The sequence below is a fragment of the Poecilia reticulata genome, linkage group LG5 (genome assembly GCF_000633615.1).
Source record: "Poecilia reticulata strain Guanapo linkage group LG5, Guppy_female_1.0+MT, whole genome shotgun sequence".
NCBI classification, from domain to species: Eukaryota; Metazoa; Chordata; class Actinopteri; order Cyprinodontiformes; family Poeciliidae; genus Poecilia; species Poecilia reticulata.
Window position 1 is genome coordinate 12,196,248 of NC_024335.1, and position 17,645 is coordinate 12,213,892.

The 17,645-nt window shown below is 39.8% G+C and overlaps 1 protein-coding gene across 1 annotated transcript in view; it reads left to right on the plus strand.

Moving 5' to 3' along the window:
- The first annotated feature begins 195 nt into the window (after positions 1-195).
- Positions 196-17,645, plus strand: part of magi3b (membrane associated guanylate kinase, WW and PDZ domain containing 3b) — a 156,909-nt gene continuing 139,459 nt past the window's right edge. Inside the window, exon 1 of the mRNA XM_017304634.1 lies at positions 196-1,680. Within this exon, the coding sequence (XP_017160123.1) occupies positions 1,374-1,680 (307 nt within the window). The 5' untranslated portion in view covers positions 196-1,373. The remainder of the gene's footprint in view (positions 1,681-17,645) is intronic.

Genomic DNA, 17,645 nt, shown 5'->3' on the forward strand with positions numbered 1-17,645 from the left:
TCAATCCTGAAAGACTTTTAGAGCCTGTATTAACCTTCCGAGAGGAGAGAAAGATCTCCAACAGGCAGCTACAAAGGAATGGTTCAGTTTGAAGCATATTAATGCAAACCCCCCTCACCTCCCACTCCATCCCCCAACCCTCCCACCAAAAAACAAAACAGTAACTATTAATGTCAATCCTTACAGTCATGTACATTGCACTGTGGTCTATTGCATAAATTGCAAATAAAACATTGCATCTAGAAGTTGCAACAAAGTAAAGTCAACGCCTGAATCAATGACCATGAAATGAACTAGTCCTATCAGTCCTGTGATCTCATCAGCAGGTGGCGCTGTGTAAACATTCATCGTATTCACCTGGAAATTCCTCCCCATACCAGATTTAAAATAATAATAATAATACTAAGAAAAATGTTTCATATGTGGGTTCCTAATTAGGCGTGATTTGTTTTTTGCACGCTTAATATGAGGATTATTGGCGCGTATATTTTTAGATAATCTCATATGTAACGCGCATGTCTTTCTAATATCCAAGACGAATCCATTAAAATAGAGCAAAAATAAACAAGTAGACCTCGACGAAATTGATTTTACGTAAGAAATTAAATGACATAACACAACACTGAACCTTCTTGCACTGTTAATGTGTGTGTGAGTTATTTCCACCATCATTTAGTACCGCGACACGCCGAAGGATGGAGCCAGCATGAGAATCTGGGAAACTCTGCTGCTGAGCGTAAAGGGGCTGGTTCGGAGCTGAACAACATCCCTCTCGGCCGTGCCAGGTGTGTTCAAACCTGTAGCAGACAAACGCTCAGCAGATGTCTCTGCACTCAGTCACAACGGGGTGGATCTCAGCCGCTCCCGCCCGTCTGCTCTCAGCCTGCCCACAGGTAGGAGCGATTCTCGCAAACTGCGCGACGCCTCAGCGACAGACGCTCCTCAATCCGCCGCAAAGTGAGTGATTTTAAGCCGACTACGTCTTTCTTCGATTTATTGCTACCCGGAAGGCTCATCCAGATACAAATTGTGGACGCGGTTGTGAAGAGCAAGAGCACATCAGCTGCATTGTCTTGTTTGTAACCACCTCGACGGTATCAACTCTGTTGCTTTACGCACAAGAAGCGCTTGGAATCGCCACAATTACAAGGACTGACAGGAGCGTGAAGCTTTGACTCGCCATACCTCAGCATCAGACCCCAGCAGGTGACCATCATAAATGTCAAGAGGATGAAATCCCCCGCAGGTCGACAGAATAACTCCTGGGGGTTCATCGGGCTGCGTCACTTCACGCTTATTTAACAAGCACAAACTGAGGCGCCTCTCGTCACTTTGATTAATTCTTTCATAAAAAAAAAAAAAGGAGACAGATCATGTCCAGAACACTGAAGAAGAAGAAACACTGGTCCACCAAAGTGGTGGAGTGCGCCGTGTCATGGGGGAGCCTGGGAGACTTCGGCTCCGTGGTGGAGATCCTGGGAGGAGCGGAGCTCGGACAGTTCCCCTACATTGGCCAGATGAAGCTGGACGTGCTGGTGTGTCACGTCGGAAAGCTGCCGTACTACGGGGACGTCCTGCTGGAGGTGAACGGCACGCCCGTCAGCGGGCTTACGAACCGTGACACCCTGGCTGTCATCCGCCACTTTCGGGAGCCGATTCGCTTGAAGACCGTCAAACCAGGTGCGTCCTCTGCCCTCTGTTCCCAGCGCTGCTGCTGCTGCTGGCCTGTCACCTGAGCTCTGCTTGGAAGATGAGCTGTGATATGTGCCATCCACAAAGCACAACAAACCCACGTGATGAGTACATGTAACTGTCTTAAGACACTGTCTGACAACGTTTGCCCTTTCAAAAACATATGCATAATATTTCAATTGAAATCCATAATTTCTGTAAAAAAGTACAACAAAAAGTTAAGTTAAAGTGGGACCACCCAGCGCTCCCCTTTTTGCAGGATTGCCCAGACTTCTGCCTTCTGTCTCATAAAGTCTAATGACCAGTTCTCTCAGCACTTTCTCAGGAAGATCGAAGAGTGATAATGGCCATAATGGCATGTAGCCCAGTTGGAGCCATCTCAGCTAAGTGCACTTACAAGCATAAATATAAGGGTCAGTCTCACCCTTTCATTATTCATCCAGACTTTTGCCCATTGGTCACAGATGCATATTGGTTTGTGGGAACGATGGCGAAACTGTCTCAATCAGTTTCGCCAAAACTCAGGCCTCTGTGTTGGCTGAAATCTGTGGAGTTTCTTAGGAACGATGCTGCGGCTCCCCTCTGGTTTGAATACAACCCCTTTACGTTTAATAGGGCTGCTTTGGGTCTTAAGCTGGATATACTTTTCTTTGAATATGTGCTAGAGCTGGAATGTCTGAACACCAACTGAGATCGTTCAAAAGGTTACATCCGCATCATCAGCGGCAGCAGCTGAGTCTCAAAACCTCAGGCCAGAATCCCTGAATATTAGCTGCATGGGTGGACACACATCAGAATGTGTGTTTACCAGCAGCTCTACTATAATTTATTTAATAATGTATTGATTTTTTATTTTTTTTTTTTACATATTTTATAAGCAAAAAGGAAAAGATAAAATGCTCAAATAAATAAACAAACGAGTCGTGCATGCACATGAATGTGTGTGTCTTTCATGGCTCTGCACTCCTCAGAGCTACTAACACCATGCTCTCTGCCCGACTAACCAAGGATGATTAATAAAGGGCATGGAGGAATGAGCCAGCAAAGGGGGAGAAAGACACAAAGCAAGAGAGAAAGACTGGGAGAAAAATCCGCCCTGCCTTTGGCTCCAGGCTGGACTCCCACACAAGGCTGTTTTTCCTCTTTAAAGCTCACAGGGAAGTAATAGCGACAAAGACGGCGAAATCCCCTATCACTTTATTTTTCACTGTCATCCTTAGCAGCATAAACATACTGTTGTTTAATCTTGTGCTTAATGATAAGTTTGGCGAAAAAATCCCCCCCACCCCCGGCATTAGAGTAGAGATGGGACTGCTACATAGCCTTATTACACATCTTGCACATCTGCATTATGAGTATACATTCTTGTGTGGTAACCTCATGTTTAATTCACACCTCTTGCATAATTGAGCCAGCGAGTGGATTTTCTCCACTCAGTTGGAGGCTGGGGGCCTGGGGGATCAGCTGCTACCAGGAAGCCCGGAGAGCTGCCGATAACACGGCGGTGCTGACAGCAACCGGGGGAAGAGTCCCTTGATCCACCAGATGTTCTGCCTTGCTCTTCCCAGTATCCTCTCGTGCTCTGTCTGAATCAACCTCTGGAGATGGTATGCTTCCTGTGCTGTTGCTGCCAGTGGTGCTGACAGCTGGGGCGGAGCGTGGAGAGAGGATGGAGAGGGTGTGTGGATGCAAAGACTGAAATTGGGATTTGGGGCAAGGATAAAGAGACGGGATGCACGGTGCAAGTCACTACATGGGTTGTTATCTCGCTCGGTTATTGATCGGAGAGGAGTGCGAGGTGAAAGAGTTGCACACGGTCTTTCCTCTAGTTTTCTATAGCTTCCTGGTGCGTATCATATATTCTCTAGTGGCTGCTAAAAGGTTTCTCTTTACTTCCATGTGGGGCAGATGTGGATCAGTGGGTCATGCAGCAGCTCCATCTATCACAGAGTTCTTATTCAAGACATAAAACTTACATTGTCCCTAAAACCTTGAAGAAATTAGTGATTTGTTCTTGTAAAGAACATTCCCTGAACAAGTCTTTTCCTTTTCTAAACTAAACTGATCCAGCCTCAAGACTTCGTGGCTGACAAAGCTGTGGACATGCCAATTTCCTCGCTGTCTTTAAACGTACCTCGATTAAAAGCTCTGAGCAGAGCGCAGATATCTTTTTCTGCTTGCATCCCCCAGCTAAACATTCAAATGAATATCTTCTTGAATGACATCCCAAAATGTCTTTTTTCCCACATGTATGCTCTTTTCTGCCTCGTATATGTCTGCACAGCTGCAATCACTGTGCAGCTGAACGTAGGCACAACCCGAAGTCATTTATGTGCAGCTGAAAGGATGATGACTCTGACAGCAAATAAATAATTTCACATTGCAGTGCATGGTGGAGCAGGCGCAACAAGGCTTCTTTTGTCTTTTAGTAGGCTAATATTAGCTGTGTGACTATATTAAACACATGTAAACAAGATGTCTTATTTGTACTGATGCATTCTGCCTTTTTTGCAGTTCCAGACAAAGTGCTATACATGTACAAATATACTCATCGGCTACTTTATTAGGAACACCCTGCTACTACCAGGTTAGATCCTCTATTGCCTTTAGAGCTGTGTTATGTTACCTCGATTAAACAATGTGCTGGAAATATTCTTCATAAGTTTTGACCCAAATTGACTTGATAGCGTGATGTAGCTAGCTGCGGATAACTTTTCTGCACCACAATCTTATTGTAAATCGACTTTTTGTTTACCACACCGAAAAGCTCCTCATTATGACTCAAACGCGTTGACTGTGGAGGCAGAAAAGTCACTGTCATGTTCAAGAAGCCGGTTTGAGATGTATTGTGACATGGAGCAATGTCCTGCTGGAAGTAGTCATGAGAAGACAGCTATGCTTTAATACACTGAGTTGGATGGCCATGGAGTTTGTTTTGCCATTTGTGAGAACAGGCAATGGAACAGGTGAACCCAATAAAGTAGGTACTGTACCTTTAAAATATTGCTCAGCAAGCTTGCTAATTCCTTGGAGCATATTAGTTTCATTGGCTAATTTTACTGTTAATTGTCTTTAATTCCGAAGTAAAATGGCAGGATTAGTTAATTCAAGTCTGTACTAATTCTGTTACACACAACAGTTTGTTCCCTACTCTTGATTGCAGCTGTATTTACCTGCCTCCGCTTACACACAGCAGTGCGTTTCCCATTACCTGTTGATCATGCCAATAAAGAAGAATAGAGACTGACATGAGCCTCTAAGCCAATGTATCAAACAGCAATAGAGAGTGTGGGTTAATCACATTAATGCACCGCTCATATCACAAAGTGCCTCTCATTGGAATCACGCTCTTGACAGGCTATGCTTTGTCACAGAGAAGAGATTTGCAGTCGGCTGTTAAAAAAAGGGATGAGAGTAAGAGTGGGAATACAGACTCAAGGATCTGTGGTCAAATCAGTGAAGACGTGTTCTTGCCTCAGATGTTTCTTGCAGTGAGCTGAGAAAAGCAGCACAGCCATTTTATATACTGCTCCTCTGGCACTCACAAGAAAGTCATTTAAAGCTACAGGAGCTTTGTCTTATTAACTTTAAAGCGATAATGTTTTTTTTATTTATTTTTTTCCAGATTTACCAAGTGATTACTTGTTGAGCTGTTTTGTCTCTGTCACTGATCGTTTTGAACAAATTTTACTCGTAACCTGGATGTTCATGTAATATATTGTGCATTTTGACAGTCTTCTGCACTAGTAGAGTGAAATACATTTTGCATAAAAAAAAAGAAGAGGCAACGCAGTTGACTGAAATATAGAAGATGTTGATGCTTTGCAGAATGCTTTCAGAATATTGCATCAGTCTGTGTCCTCCTACTGCGTATCCGGAAGCAAATGCTCTGGGTTGCTTTCATGGGCAGACGACCATCCTACTAGTTTGCATGTTTCAACCCAACAGATGCAAATGCGTTTACTCGATGACTGCTGCAAAGTTGAGTGTTTAAAGTTTTAGAGGGTTTTTTCTGGCTTCCAGTGTTTCCATGTTTTCACTTCATTTAACTGTAATAAAATTAGGGAAAACCACAGAGGCTCTCACTTGTAGGCTATACATCATACAGGATTCCTTGTGTGCTTTTAATCTTGTAATAGAAATGAATGTGTGGTGGAAGCAGTGAACTTTCTTTCAATGGCACCTTGACAACAATTAAAGCAGATCTGATGTTGAAGATTAGTTAACTGAAGTGGAATTGATTCCCAATCTGCTCTGAAATTAACTGATGCGTGTGTTTTGATAAATCAAAAGTCAAAGTGTGGCTTCTGACTGAGGAAAATCATTCTTTGTCCTGAAATCGTCAATGAAGGATGAGTTTCGATGATGATGAACATGCAGTCAGTCAGAAATACAAATATTGTTCTAAAGATACAACTTACAGTGCATTACTAATGATTCTTTATTACACCAGTTACATAGAAAGTTAAAATATTCAGCAACACAGTAAACAATAATTGCATCCAATATATTTTGAAACAGAAGCAAAGTATTTGTTGATGGTCACGTGAAACCAAATGTAAAGATGTTTTTAAACAACAAAAGTAAAAGCTATAATCCTACTTTTGGGTCTGGTTTGCATTAATTCTCAATGAAAATAATCTCTGTTACTATAATAATAATAATACATTTTATTTGTAGGCACCTTTCTGGACACTCAACGTCACCTTACATAATTTTACATAAAAACAAACACAAAATTGAAATGCATAGTAAAAATGAGTACAAAACAAGATTTAAAAAGACAATGCAGTTGCAATCAAAGACCATAAGCTACTTGAAACAGATAGGTTTTGAGTTTGGACTTGAAGAGTGGCAAAGAGGCGATGTTACGGAGATCAGGTGGGAGTGAGTTCCAGTTTGGGAGTAGAGCCGCTGAATGCTCTGCTCCCCATAGTGTAGCAATGTGAAGGAGGTCCAAAAGACATGGGGTGTGAGGTTGGGAACCCCTTTGAAAGTTAGGAGTATTTTATAGTTGATGCAATATGAGATGGGAAGCCAATGGAGCTGTTGTAGAACAGGCGAGATGTGATGAATTGAAGGGGTCCGTGTGATGATACGAGCAGCTGAATTTTGAACCAATTGCAATTTATGGAGAGTTTTCTGTTGCAGACCAAAGAGAAGAGAATTACAGTAATTTAAACGAGAAGTGACCAGACTGTGGACCAGAAGAGCAGTAGAGTGAGGAGTGAGAGAAGGACGGAGACTAGGAATATTTCGGAGATGAAACTAGACTGACCAAGTGATGTTATTGACATGGGAGGCAAAGGAGAGCATGCTATCGAGGGTGACACCATTGTTTTATTTTAAGAAGACAGTCAAAAAGGGATGAAAGTGGAAGCATAGAATTAGTTTTGGTTGAGGGATAGAGCAGGTGACTATTATGTTTGCGGAAAATATAACCAAGGAGGAGAAGGTAAATGATAAACAGCGAGGGTCCCAGGACAGAGCCCTGGGGAACACCTGAGGTAACAGGAACAGGATGAGATGTAGATGATTTTAATTGAACAAGCTGAGTGCGGCCTGAGAGGTACGAATGAAACCAGTTCAGAAGTGTATCTACAACACCTAGAGAGGATAATCTGTCAAGGAGGATGTTATGTGAAATTGTATCAAAGGCCACAGTTAGATCAAGCAGAAGGAGTATAGATGATAAACCAGAGTTAGCAGCAAGGAGGAAGTGATGAGAAATTTTAAGAAGTGCTGTTTCTGTACTGTGGAGTGGACAGAAACCAGATTGGAATTGTTCATATAAATTATTGCTGGATATATGAGAATGAAGTTGGGCAGCATTTGTGTTTTTCAAGAATTTTAGAAATGAAAGGAAGATTTGTGATAGGATAACCTCATTCTTGAGGTTATTGGGATCTAATCTAGGTTTCTTAAGTACTGGGGTTATAGCAGCTGTTTTGAGGTCCAGGGGAACATGATGTCAGTGATGACAGGGGACAGAGAGGGGAGGGAAGCTTTAACAAGAACAGCTGAAAGAGGATCTAAATGACAGTTTGAAGATTTTGAGTTTTCATCGACTGAGGGGAGGCTGAAGACTGAAAATAACTTAGCAGGGACAACTAGAACTGGAACAGATGAGGACTAAATACTATCATAACATTTTTCTATTGGCGGATGATAGACAGATTGCATTAGCTTAAAATAATAGGGATGAAGTAAACATTTGAAACATTTCTTCTAAGCTCAAAGGAATAACTAAAGCATAAGCAAATACCTCCTGAACAAATTGTTCTAATTAAAATACCAAAACTGTAGTCAGCTTTTGCCTTTTGATGTTGCTTATACTATGTAATGTGGTGCAATAAACAACATGGTATGTTTTCCATTTGTTTTTGTTGCTTCTTTAACGTCTTTGTAACATTTTTGTCTGTCTGGTTCTCAGTATATCATCCTACAAAACATTTTGTTGATGTACAGCTTGTTTGTCCTTTGTGTCTCTCATCAAGCATCTCCAGAATGTGCCTGAGGCGGTTGTCAGGCAAGTGGTGAAGTGCTGCAGTCCTTCTTCACACACACATGTACACACACTCACACTAAAACACACTGCATCCCAGTGGGGTTTACCGGATGCTTTAGCCTCTTACTCCAACCTTACGTGTCAAAACAGAGTGCACAAGTTTAATCTAAACTTAACATTTCCCCAAAACAAATTGGAAGCTCGTGTCCATATGGTAGCATACAGATGGCAGCATAATTTTGTTGGCATCTCTGCTAAAGATCTATAAAAAAATGCTTTAGAATAAATCCATATGTTTTCAGTATTCTAGCCTTTCAATTAAGAATGTAATTAAAAATGTAAAACAATTGTAACTTTGATTAAGCACATTTTTTTAAGACGGTAGTTTTTTCTGTTGGGCTCAATTAATAGTAAGCCTCCCTTTGAAATACATATAATCATAATAATGTATTTTTTAAAAGTTTGTTCTTTACCTTTTCTGCTTCTATGTGTCTAGTAAATTGAAATTAGTAATGCATATCTTTGCTCTCCCCTGGGGTATAAGTACAATGTGACTTTGTCACCACGCACAAAGGGTGTGAGAACTGTAGCAACCAGTGGCTTCTTGGGCTGGTCATTAAATCTTCAACCATTTGACAATATATTCATGAAAGCTTTTTTTTTTTTTAACCATCACAAACATGTAGAGTTTGCCAAATTATACTCTAACCTTTACTTTACTGGATTTTTGGCCAGATGAGGCCAAGATTGAGTTTTGACATAAAACAACAACATGTGGAAAATCTTTTCCCAATGTTTGGTATAGCAGAGTCTCTGCTGCTGTTGGGCTGCTTCTCTTCTAAAGGCCCAGAGAACTGGCCTATCAGTGGGTCTTTCAGCAGTGTAATGATCCAAAACATTTGAACAAATCAACAAAGCAATGGTTCAACGGACACAGAATCTGTTTTCCTCTATGGCCAGCTCAGTCCCCAGACCTAAATCCTTTCAATAACCTTAGCAATGAGATGAAGTCAGGAGAGTATAAGAGGAGACCCAGGACACTGGACCGATGATGGACTGTGCAAAGGAGAATGGTCAAAGATCCTGTCCAACTGGCATAAATGGGGATGTATTGACAGCATGTGTACCAATTGTACCAACTGTGTTTTTATTGTAAACAACATATTTCAATATTTAGTTTATTTGTTTAATGATTTTATCAAACTAAAAACTAGCTTAGTCAAACCTTTCTACACATTTTTACCAAGACTACCACTGTTTATATACGACAACATATTGGAATATAGGAAAGCTAGAGACCTCACTGAATTAAACCACACTCATATCATATTTATATATCTGTAATTAAAATAGTGTTCAAAAATCTCAAAACTCTACCCAGTTTCTCAGAAAGCCCTTAAATACTAATGTAACAGTGAGTTGAATAAAATGAGTTAAATTCTGTGTTTTGAAGCATTTTCAATTTGAAATGAAGAGAAAACATGAAAAGAAATATAAGTTTAGATTTATTTCATTTTCCACTTATTTTAGATATGCTTCTAATAACATTCTTACAACAGTTCTCCCTTACTGGAAATACCAACTTTTCAAAATTGCTTTGCATCCTAGCTGAGAGAACTTCCAGAAGAGATCTCAGGGCACAGGAGGTGGGGAGTTTGATGTCGGAAGTGCGGATGGTGTTGTGATGCATCTACAAAACGAGTAGTTCAAAGTTTTTCCCTCCCTCACTCCAAGTACTCAATAATTCAGTTTTCTTTTGTTTCAGAGCTGGATACTGCATTAATGTGCATGTGTATGTGTGTGATAACTGTTGGAATTAGAGTAAAGCGGTGGGCTAGAGTGAAAAAGCACAGCGTGACTCCCAGTTCCCAACCCTCTTTCATTATTCCCACTTTAATCAAATTGGCGCTGCTCTTGTCACACACTCCACCAGCACCTGCAACAATCTCAACGTAAACAGCATGCTTGATGAGGTGGCTTGGAGCTGGCACTGGGTGTTTTGAGATCGATGATGAAGAGCGTTTTATTGTGATTGCCTTGTGAATGTGAAAATGAACGCAGAAATCTATGTGGTTAAGTTTGTGCTCCTGGGACATGGGAGGTTGAGTATGTTGCAAACAACCTCAGTCTGAAATTAGTGCTGCACAGTTACTACAATAGTTTTTTTTATTTTTTCTTTTGTTTGAAAATAAGCAATAATGCATTTTCACAACATCCATCAAAATCCTTTTAAAATAACTATTTCCAGATGGAATGATACAATAATGGTAAAACATGCCTCTCCTGATGACATATAGCTTTCCTCACATGGATTTTAATAAAGAATAATGAGGAAAATGTGTAACATGTTGAAAAATAACAGTGTAAGCAGTTTTTTTTTTTTTTGCTCAATACCACAGTTATTTCATTGACACTTGGTCCCAATAGAAGCAGGGAACAGTGGACACTGGTTATATAGCTTGAGCTTAATGAACAATAAGTGTGGGGGGGATCAGCACAAGCAAACAACATAATCTCTGCAACTCATATCTAAACTACATGGAGAAAAAAGCTCATTATGGGACATTGCATCTTCAGTGTTAGAGATTTGTCTCTTTAATTGCATTTTCTACAGCCGCTCACAATAGCAGTGGCCATGAAACCATATAGCATACAAATAGCATTTGGGTGTTTACACTGTTTCCTCAGGGATATATCTCTTTTTATCAGTGGGGGCTCTGGTGGATTTATCTTCCTGTGTGCCCTGAGTCCCTGTTCCAATTAAACACTCATCTTATCTTAACATGCGAAAGTGTGTAAATGACAATATAATGACTGTTTCTAATGCAGACCTTTTAAACAAGTGTTTATTAGGTGGTTAAAAATTATGTAGTTATGTTTTAGTTGTATGTTGTTTGTTTTGATTGTGAAACATTGGAAGATGAGTTTTTCATTGTTGAACGGGCAGATGAAGAAAAATGGCCACTGAAAGTATCTATTTTTTGCTTTGACCTGCATTTTATTTGCTTTTGCTACTCACTGTTTTCCCGTGGGAGACATTTTTTTTCTTATTTTTTCTGCATGTCTGAGCCTTAATGTCCAAATGACACAAAAATATATTATTTAATGCTCCTTTACTTTTCAATTTTGCCTACACCACTCATTGAAAAAAAAATAAAATTAAACAAAAAATTCTACTTAGTAACACAAAAATAGCTTAGCTCTAGTGCGATCAGTATTTTCTTGCCACCAGAAATAGGGACTACAAAAAGCAACTTTGACTCAAGTTGTATTTAATTTGCAGAAACAAAAACTCGAGATTTTACTTAAACTGGACATCTGTGACTCAAGTCTTATAAGTACTTATTTCCTATAATCCTGGGTTAACGTAAGCTGCTAAATTTGGAACATTTTAGTAAATGACTAATGATGTTCACTCTGATACACTGTACTGTATACAGATTAATGGTTGCCATGGTAACATTAAGCACAGTATGTATGGCTTCTCTGTAATACTCTCAGTAGTAACTGCCAGTAAATGGAGTTAACTGATGGCCCCAGATTTGTCCTTTTCTATTTAATGCTTCCACTGAGCGAGTATCAACAGTCAGTAAGCTACAGACTGCTGCCCTGTTAAAAGGTGCGTTTGATTTATTAACATGGGACATTTGAGGACAATGGACTTCCACAATAGTACGTAAATATCTCTTTATATTAATTACAGCGTCATAATAATAACCTCACAGTATTGTCTCTACCTTGACTCTGATGTTATCGTCCAGTTGTCAAGCTAAAGTCATAACATGACGCCTGGTTTGTCAAATTAAAACATCTTCATTTTTGGCTCATTTAGTAATCCAACAGCTTATGTTAACCTATTTCTGGTATTACTTTGAACATGTATATTCATATTTTTTACTTTACTCACTTTGAACACCAGTTAACAACAGTTATTTACACATTGAATCGAATATTCTTAAAAAGATAAAGATATTAAATTTCCTGAATTCAAAACCCGAGAGCAGAAAGAGTAGATGGTGTTTATCTATAGCTAAATGCCAATTTCAGATATTACAGTCTTAAGACTTGCGTTGGACTCTGAGCAAATACGATCTCTGCTTGGAACACAAAGACCCAATAAAATAGCAAAATAATATCATAACTGACTCTGTAATCTCCTTAAGATGTTTTTATTTGATAGATGGACAATCAGAAAATCTGTGTGTCACACATCTGTGTGTCCCTTGTGCGTTTATTGCCTCTTTTCTCTAACTGCATCAGTCATGTTCTGGAAGTGTGAAACCTCATTTTTTTGGGGGGAGGTAAACAACTTGAGTGTGTCTTTGTCAGTCTCTGGGAGCTCACTGGAGGGGATGACTGGACTGGCTCGACTCCTCCGTCTGGGACTCTTGTTTGTTTTACCAGAGGCTCAGCAGACATACGGCAGCTGACTGACCTGGCACGTTAATAGCGTTATTTTTATTCTACAGCGACCGCTGCAAACAATAATCTCGGCACCTCGCGTTCAGCTGCAATTGGTGATGCCACTCTTGTCACTTCCCTTCCTTTCCATTATCCAGATGTGCTTTATGCTTCAGCGGGTGTTTATCATTGCAAGGAATGCTCTCAGGTCACCTCTAGACAGCTCACARGTAATGGGCCTTGACATCTGAATTAGTCCGCCCCAACAAAAGACATTTAGTAGGAGCTTTGGAGGCTGAGGGTGATGCTCACAAGTGGACATAAACAGCAAAGGCAGTGATGAGTCTGAGGGGTGCTATTGCAGTGGTCCTGATGAGATGCTTCCCAGAAATATAATCGACCTCAAACTGATCGCAGTAAGGATTTACGGATGATAGAAGAAACATTGGAGGGTGATGGGGCTGCTGTGATTAGGTGTTTACACTTTAGCTACAGCTGTCAGAACGGCAAACTAAGCTACTAGCATCCTAAACATTGTAGACAACACAGGGCTGAGATTTTAAACCATTTCCTTTTTCTGTCTCTCAGTGTCCTGGCTGTGTGAGTGGCTGGGCCAGCTGTTATGCTCATCCCCACTCCGGCTTCTTTATTATTCCTTGGTTGTGTGATTCGCTGTGTGCTTGTGGCGGCGGGGGAACGGCTGGCTTTGTGGAATTTTAATAACGGCGAGCTGGTGCCAAGCTTTCCATTCGCCGCTTGCTTTGGGCATGCAGCTGAATGCCAATGAGACATTAGGGTTGAAGCGGGATGGATCGTATCAGGCCGTGGCAGGCGGGATCTCGGTGGCTGGAGAGCCCTTTGCGGAGTGAGAAGTGTGCATGTCGGCTCCCAGAGGCGGCACAGCGTGAGGCACTCTGTGTCTCAGGGTTATCTCAGCACACCTCATCGCCGGCGCGCTCCCTCTCTTGTGCTTCTCTGTCAAGAGGGAGATAATCTAAGTGCATTCTGTTCTGCTTTGACGCCAAACTCTTTGTGTATAACAAACTGACCCTGAGAGGGAGGGATATTAGATTAAACCTGAAAGATCTTGATTCAGTAATGATATACTGATAAACTTCTCTTCTCTTCTCTTCTCTTCTCTTCTCTTCTCTTCTCTTCTCTTCTCTTCTCTTCTCTTCTCTTCTCTTCTCTTCTCTTCTCTTCTCTTCTNTCTCTTCTCTTCTCTTCTCTTCTCTTCTCTTCTCTTCTCTTCTCTTCTCTTCTCTTCTCTTCTCTTCTCTTCTCTTCTCTTCTCTTCTCTTCTCTAATTTACATATTTCTACTGTTACTTAATAATAATGGACATAAAAAAAGCCAGTGCAACTCAGTTTTTAGTACTTGCCATCACTTAAAATTATGAATTGAATGCTGTGCTTTTATAAAGAGCAATGCATGAATCAGTTGGTCGGTTTTATCTGGATTGGATATAACCGTTCTTTCTGTAAGGACATGTTGCACTTTGGGTGTAGTAAAACTAAGATTAATTGGGATTAAATTGTATTTGTTTAATTTTGTGTTAGATTCCAAATTCTGCCTCTGTTATGTAACATGCAGCAATTTATTTTCTGCTTTTTGCCATGGTTTGTTACTTTTAATTGTTTAATTAAGCAAATAGTACATAAGACTCAGTCTGCATGTTAGAAAGAAAATCAGAACAGACAGGTCACACCTTAAAGAAAACTGGAAATCGGTAGCACCAGCAAAAAGCCTGATCAGTGCTTTCTTTATCTTTCCAATACTATGTAGAAAATACCATTAATACATAAAAAAATCCATAATAATGGATGTTATTCTTGTCTTATTGTATAAACCACTGAGCAAAAATAAACAAAAAAGTGTTGTTTAAACCTCATCACCTTAAATAAATAATAATACAAAAAAAATCAACAGATCACTTCTTTTGCGGACCGATAAAACAGGACTTTCTAATAGACCGTAAATGAACAACTGTAGTTCTTTGGTTTTCTTGGACAAGCAGGCTCTCTCTCCCCCTCTCTCTCTCTCTCTCTCTCACACACACTCTGTCATGTTAATCTGTCTCTTTCGCAGCATGCACGTGGGTCTCCACATGATGCAGATGTTGTTAGCAGTGGGATGGAAAGATGGGAGGATGCAGAAGGCCCAGTTACCCAGTCATTGCCTAATCTGATTACAGGCGGCTTCATGCAGTCGTCCTGACTGTTGAAGGGCAGGCATTGGGAAAGGGACAGATGGGCGAGCCGTGGTTGTTAACAGCTGCGGTTGACTCTGTTGTGTAATGTACAGTGGGGGGTCAAGAAGCAGAGAGCATGTAATGGCTTTCTACTTCATTTTCTTGTAAAGGTACCATGTCATTAGGCCTTTGTGGCATTGCCCTTTTGAGTTGGACACACACACATCTTCTTGGATTTGACGTCAGCAAGGGCTATCTTTATCCAGACCACTTTGAATGGTTTCTGCACTTTAGTTTTAGTCTCAACCAATAAGTGGTTTCACAACTTTGCCCATTCTTATTGTTGTGTTTATTTATGAGAAAACTGCCAGCAGATGTGAAAAGTTCTTTCTAAGATAAGAAATACTTGATCAAGGTTGTCAGATTTTGATTAATTTAGAGGCCCACAAATCTTTTAAATGCCCCAAATCAGTTAATGTTGTTTTAGTATTTGTGTTTTTTTTAAGCTTAGTTAATCATTAGGCAGTCGTTTGTATTTATAAAATGGCAATAAGAAGCAATAAATTTAATTCCTGATTCTATTAGTTATTTGCTATCAGTCTTTGCCTTATACTTGTGCATTGTTGTCTGGGTTCATCTTATAAAACTTCTAATTATGTGAAATGTGGAGAAATCTCCAGGTTCTTCTTTCATGAGTTATAGACATCGCTAACATAAAGAATTTATCATCCAGATTGATTCAGACAGCTTTCAGACTAATTTATTTATGAACAAAAGCTCTGAAAGTCATTCTTACCTTTTTTATCTTCCAGTTTGGCATCAGACTTTCTCTTTAGACCGTGGTTCTCGACCTTTTCCAGTCATGCTCAGTCAATCAACACATTTTCCATGGTTTATTCAGTAAATATTCCAGAGTTTGTCAGTCAAGCTTATTTTCACTGCGAGCTCACCTAATATAGTCTTAAATGTCACTTCTCCGACTGTCTATTTGAATGAATCAAGTATTTCCAGAGGACTGTGCTTGTATTTGATTCATTGTTGAATAATTAGGGAAAAAAATGAAAACTTACATTGACTTATGCTGATTGACACCCTGTTCCATATGCTTTCCTGCCTCTTTAGTCACCTCCTGTCAAAAAAATGACTTAGCAGTTTGAAGCAGCAGCAAGCAGAGATGAGTGCTGGCAGCTGGTGCTCGGAGAGCATCGCTGTCAAATTTGCATGTCAGGAGCTTTCGTAAAATGCAATATGGAAGAAAGCTGTACTTTATTGAATTTCAGTCATAACATATAAAAAAAAAACATTTTATTGTATATTCTACCCTTTGTTATACCCTCATAATAAAAGTTAATGATGCAATCTGATTCTGTTTTCCCTGCTCGTTTGCTTACAGTGCCATAAAACTGCATCATAAAACGCTGATGTACTGTTCTTTTATTAAATAGTGTGTATATATATATAGATAATATTTTAATGTAATCAGGATAAGAGCTGTATTTCAGAGTTTTTGCCTCACACTTAACTTCAAAGGCAGAGGTAGCAGCTTGCAGCTTCCTGTCAGGCTCTTGGCAGCTTAGTCCAGTAACTTGTCATCCAATGAGTTCATTTCCTTGAGAGGCGGTTCGAGGATCAACAACCACTTTTCMAATCAAGCTGAGAACATATGTGACTCCTAATATACCTAACGTGAGCTGATGTCTTAATGTTGTTCAGTCTCAGCTTGCTAACAATATGAGTTTGGCTGTTAAATTGCTGTCTTGCAAATCTTGATAATGATGCCATTGCTGTTTTCTCGTCTCCCACCTTCCCCTGCTGCTGTTGGCTTTCTTCTAACAGATTATACTTCTTTGCTTTTTTTGTCAGTCAACATGCACATTATGATGCTTTCATCAAGTTAATTTTGTGTGATGGAATCGTGTGAATGTTAAGTACTGAATTTGTTCTTCTGCAGATTTCTTCCCTGGTTGTTGTTAATGTTGATTTATGTTTTGGGGTCACAGTTAAACCTCTGCAGCGGCTTGCTGAAGACGTTTAGACAATAACATCACTTACTGTGATGAAACAGACCTTTTCCTTCACTGATTGCAGTTTGAAGTGTTTGGGTCAATCCCCTGCAGTCTGTTTTTAAAATGCAAAGTTAAATTGTGATTCATTTCTTATGTATGAAGCCTTCGTTCTGCATTATGATGATGCGCTTTCTTAAACTTTGTTGTTGAGTGGGAACAATTTCTCCTAATCAAGCTGCTGGGTTGATGCGGGGGTCATGTTGTAATGAGGCTTTATGGGTTGCTTATTTTCTAAATCAGTTTTAGACCATAGTTGTTTACTGAAACCTAGAGTAAGTTGCAAAAACAACAAAAATGCTACAAATTAATCACAGCCCTGAATAATGTGTGGTGTGCAGAGAATTAGAGACAGTATAGTTGAAATTCAAATATAACAATGCTTTCCTTATTGGATGAGTTAATTATAGTGTTTTCAGTTGATTGTGATTTTTTTTTTGTGCTGAATATTTAAAGATAGCCACAGTGAATCCTGGAACTTCCAATTTAAACTCAAAAGCAGTGGAAAAAAATCCTCTAGTGACTTTTTTCTTTTTTAAAGTTTAACATCAACACAGTAGTGACTAAGCCAGCAAAATGACCAAACAGTCCAATCTTAGAATGCAGCATACAATAATGAATCAGAAAGTTGAATCTCAGCGTATCAAAAATAAACAACATTTGACATCCAAAAGGATTTAGAATAATGTACAGTCATTAGTAAAACAACATAGACTCTATTGCCAAAAGTATTCGCTCAGCTTCCTGCACACAYATAAACTTAAGTGACAACTCATTCTCAAATGAGGCC